Here is a 4,963-nt window from a genome sequence, read left to right as displayed (position 1 = left end):
AAGATGGTTACGATACCTGACGCGCTTTTCCGACAAGCGTCGTAGAAATTTGAAATTGTCCAAAGTACCCTCCAGAATTACAGCAGAGTTGGATCAAAATGATACAAACAGTAGAAAATGATATATAGATTAAAAGGCAAAATAATGGAAAACAACAATGCTGTGGGAAACAATGGCTGGATCTCAGTAGAGATACAAAAATGATAAGCAACAGCTAAATATATATATATACAATAAAACAACAGACGAGGTTGTTAATTTGTCTCAATTTATTTGAAATAAAATATGCTCACGAACGTTTACGACCGACCATAGGACTTTCTCAAGTGACACATAATACCAAAGAAGTTAAATAGCAGAAGAATGAGCTGTTCCGTGTATTTGCATTAAAATTAATGGAACATCCGCCCTTCCGCGAGCGGGGTAAAATTTGACTGAGTGGAGAAACTACAGAAAACAAACGAACCAACATCTTTACTACTGTATTGATGTAATAGCGTCGGGGTAAAATTGCTCTCCGTGAACTTACAATGCATTTCGAACTGATGTTCCACTATATTGGGATAAGTAAAGCTTATGATAAACTGACCAATGAGAAATATTATTTAAACAGAACGCATGAACATAAAGACATGCTTGGTCAATGATGGGCTGGTACTCATAGAAACAAAAGCAAAATTTAAACAATACAATGGCCAAAATTACAACAATAGCAATGCCCGATCCCGGAGTGTAAAAACAATAGCCACAAGGGTGTACAATGTATGAAGAACCAATCTAAAGATACCAGCTTGTAAACCAAATTATAAGATAGGCCTATGAATATATGTCATAATAATCCATGAATATAGACTAGACATACATGTACAATGATATACCCGCTGAATTATAATCTAAATGAATTAAATAATACTAGTTAAGTTTAAAAATTATTCTTCTTCTTCTAAAAATTTCCTAGATGTATCAGTAGTGTTACAAATTTTGACTCCAGTAACTACAAAATCATTATCAACATTATGTCCTGTCTTAAAATGGGATGCAACTGGGCATCCAGGTAGTGCTAGTATAATTGATCTTAAATGTTCTGTTATTCTATCAGCCAGTCGCCTTTTGGTTTCTCCAATGTAATGCATTTCTGGAAAATTATTGCATAAATAAGATTCGTAGAAGTACATGTGAAATTATCATATATTTTAACATATCAAGACGGTCCTTAAAGTTTGTTGGTTGAGTATACATGTTTACAAATATTACACCTTGGTCTCTGACACGAAACAGTAGATCCATTATGTGTGTTTGTGTGTGTGTGTTAGTGGGTGTGTGTGTGGGTGTGTGGGGGGGGGGGGAGATACACACTGAAACGTCATATGGTAATTCTATGTCAATTTTAAGTGGAAAGAGGAAATTAAAATAAAGTTGAATATTTCTTGAAGTATATAAAAGGTTAACCGTAAGTAAGTATAGATCAGCTATAAACTATCTAGTGGAAATGCAGTATATTTTGGTAATGATAATAATGATGATGATAATAATAATAATAATAATAATAATAACAATAACAATAATAATAATAATAGTAATAGTAATAGTAATAGTAATAGTAATAGTAATAGTAATAGTAATAGTAATAGTAATAGTAATAATAATAATAATAATAATAATGTCAATAATAATAATAATAATAATTATTATTATTATTATAATTATTATTATTATTATTATTATTATTAAGCAAACTACTTTGTTGGACTAATGGTTCTATGTATTGATGCCACTACTGTAGGTTAGTCGATCATTAACACATTTGTTGTCTTATTCTTATTATAATTATTATAAGCATTATAATTATTAGAATCATTATAATCATAACCATAATAATCTTTACAATCAATATATTTATTATAATTTTTTTTTATCGATTTCCAATTCGATAATTTCTGTAGTTGTCCATTTGGGCTTAGTCTGCTCGCCTAATAATGGACCACGATCTCTTTCTGTTGGTATAAAATGTATACAGGCGGCGCCAGCTTTGTATTTGTATCTTCGCCTGTACTTTATACAGGTCTATAAGTTTATTATCCTTCAACATTATGAGACTGCTAGTGAAGTTTGATTATTGTTCTTCTATTTTAAGATGTTACGTTTTGAAATACCCACTCAGAGTTCGCACTGTCATCACTTTCAAAAGAAAACTATTAGTTACAGCCGGTATCTGGGTGATTTCAATCTTGTGTTCAATTCATGTTTTTTTATATTCTTCTGTAAGTAGCCCGTTGATTAATTGCCATTGTTTTTATAAATAGTAGTTAATAAGTTAAATAAATTCCCAATTTAGTGCCGAGTAACAAAAATAGGCCTAGCACACATGACAATAATGATTCATACACTTTCAACATGTTAATCTTTCATTGTTGTGTAGAATAGGTTTTATGTAGGCCTACATCATTCGATTTGAACGTGTTCAGTGGTGTATCTATAGGAGTTATATATTGGTTTTTGGCGCAATAAGTAGGAAGCTCGATGATTAAAGTGAGGGACGTTACTTGCCAAATTTTTCTAGTGGCGGATCCTGTTGGGATCAAGAGTATTGGTTGACGTGCACTCCAAGTGCTCTTCTTCCCTCCGTAAAAATGCCGCTGAACATGTCGCTAAATAGTAAATACCATGCACTTATGTTGGTCATTCCACATAGTGTGCATCTTGTCTATAAAATTGATTTAGTTGTTAACCAATAACAAATATATGTTATAATTCTGCAGCAAGACTTCAATTTGGTTGTTGATCTAAATGACGAGTTTGACAAGTGGCAACCTACAACACAATTTATAATTCCGGCAGTCATCGTTGTAGTATCTTGCATCATTACAGCTGTAACACTTATTAAAAGAATACACAGTAATCGTTTACAGGAGTCCAATCAAATTAACGTGTCCACAGGCATTTCTCTCAGAAATCAAAAAAAGGTAGGAATATAATCTAGCTTATTGAATGAAATGCGTTCACAATTGTTAACAATAATATGTTAATATATAATAATAATAATGATAATAATAATAATAATAATAATAATAATAATAATAATAATAATAATAATAATAATAATAATTATTATTATTATTATTATTATTATAATAAATAATTATATAATGGTCACATTATTAAGAAGACACAACAATAATTGTTACTTAACTACAACCACTAATGGTTGGCACTGAAAATTTTCGTCTATTCTTCAGGCTCTAAAAACAGTGATCACCGTGGCTGTTGTCTTTCTGTGCATGACGTCACCGAGTGCAATTTTTCGTTTTTGGATTATAAACAATGTATACTATTTTTCCGCGACACCCTGGTTCATTTTTGCTAATCTACTTAGAGTATCTAATAGCTGCGTTAATCCATTTATTTATGCACTCATGTCCAGTAGTTTTCGATCGGCCATCGAATCAACGTTTTGCTGTAAAACAGATTCGACAAACAGGCAAAATTTAAATTTTAACTCTAGAAGTAGACCGTTGCAAAACAGAGTTTAGAAACAATGATAAACTAGGCCAAGAGTGATCTTCATTAAATAAGGCTGCATTCACATCCGACCCAAACCAAAAATCCGACCAGGTTTTGAATGCACTACGCCAGCGTCCCTACTCTTGTGACAGAGTGATACAGTAACTTATATATATACACAAAGGTCTTAGCATCATATTTTTATAATAAATAAGTGTATTTAAGGAGTTGAAGATGTTTGCTGACAAAGGTTTAGTTATTCATTCCTTTGAATAAATAAATTTAAAAAAAAAATTTACTGATGGTGTGTGTATGGATGAGATAACGGGATGAGATACATGGATAGATGGATGCATGCATGATGACATGCATGATGGATAGATAAATGGATGGCTTGATGGAAGGAAGATCAATGATGGACGAAGGAAGCCTTAGGAAGGCATACAATAAATCAATTCAAAAGAACGGACAGATGGACAAACGAACGAATTCAAACGAACGACAAACGACCCAATGAATTAATTCAACACATTCACTTTCACTCTCTAAAATTATTCGATTAAAAAAAAAAATAATAAATAAATAAAACACAAATTAAATACTTGATTCGGTACGAGGTGAATAGGTGTATTTTTTGTTTAGAATTAACTAATTTATATGATTGCATGTAATTAATTGTTTATTGAAACAAAGATCGCTATATTTAAATGATTATTTGAAATGTAATTTTATGTGTAACCTCGGATACGGCGTCCAACATATATAGAATAGTAATAATAATGTACCATCAAATTGTACGTTTCAATTTATTGTCTTCGTTACCCTAACTGGGGTTTTATTCATCATCAATATATAGGCCACTGGCGATTATATAATAATAAAATATAATAATATAATAATATAATATAATATAATATATATAATATAATAATATAATAATAAAATAGCAAACTTAATCACTATTGTGTTAGCATGAGAACCTCAACCACCCAGATTCATAAAAATACAATGCTCAAAATTTAATAAAACATTTTTACTATATTTTTACTTTTTTTTTTACAGAAATGTAAGTTGAAAACTTTGCGTTGAGCAAGAGTAAACAATTATTTAAGTTACTATAAAATGTCTTGAGAAAAGTGTAAAATGAATTAATTGAAGCATTTAAAAAACCGTGTTTATTTGTCGATATATTAGCCGTTAACATCAGCAAATTAAACAAAATTTGTACTTTTTGTGTTTAATGTGTTTAATTTATGTTACATAATGATAAATAAAATTTGTAAATGCAAGGAAGAGTATAATACAATTTTGGATTAAATCGATTTCTGATCTGAGAAAAGAAAGGACAAATCAATGTAAAATGGAATTCATATTCGATCGAATTTAAGTTACAGAGATAATACAAACGACACTGGAGTGGAATCTTATTCCATCTACCATTCTCGACCTCTAATTTAATAAC

The 4,963-nt window shown here is 30.4% G+C and overlaps 1 protein-coding gene across 2 annotated transcripts in view; it reads left to right on the top strand.

The window, feature by feature from the left end:
* The window catches only part of LOC117123269 (neuropeptide receptor 22-like), a 5,790-nt gene extending 1,085 nt beyond the window's left edge, over window positions 1-4,705 (top strand). Inside the window, exons 2-4 of one of the 2 annotated variants that reach the window (XM_033269125.1) lie at window positions 2,135-2,261; window positions 2,760-2,963; window positions 4,564-4,705. In XM_033269125.1, coding sequence (XP_033125016.1) covers window positions 2,135-2,261; window positions 2,760-2,963; window positions 4,564-4,590 — 358 coding nt within the window. In that variant the 3' untranslated portion in view covers window positions 4,591-4,705. Of the gene's footprint in view, window positions 1-2,134; window positions 2,262-2,759; window positions 2,964-3,236 lie in introns of both variants that reach the window. The other variant, XM_033269124.1, reaches the window with a different exon arrangement.
* The last annotated feature ends 258 nt before the right edge of the window (window positions 4,706-4,963 follow it).

This window comes from Anneissia japonica, unplaced genomic scaffold, assembly GCF_011630105.1.
Source record: "Anneissia japonica isolate Jap-2015-1 unplaced genomic scaffold, ASM1163010v1 scaffold89086_len11847_cov149, whole genome shotgun sequence".
Classification (NCBI taxonomy): domain Eukaryota; kingdom Metazoa; phylum Echinodermata; class Crinoidea; order Comatulida; family Comatulidae; genus Anneissia; species Anneissia japonica.
The sequence above is the reverse complement of the archived record's forward strand: the minus strand, read 5'-3'. Positions and strand labels throughout refer to the sequence as shown.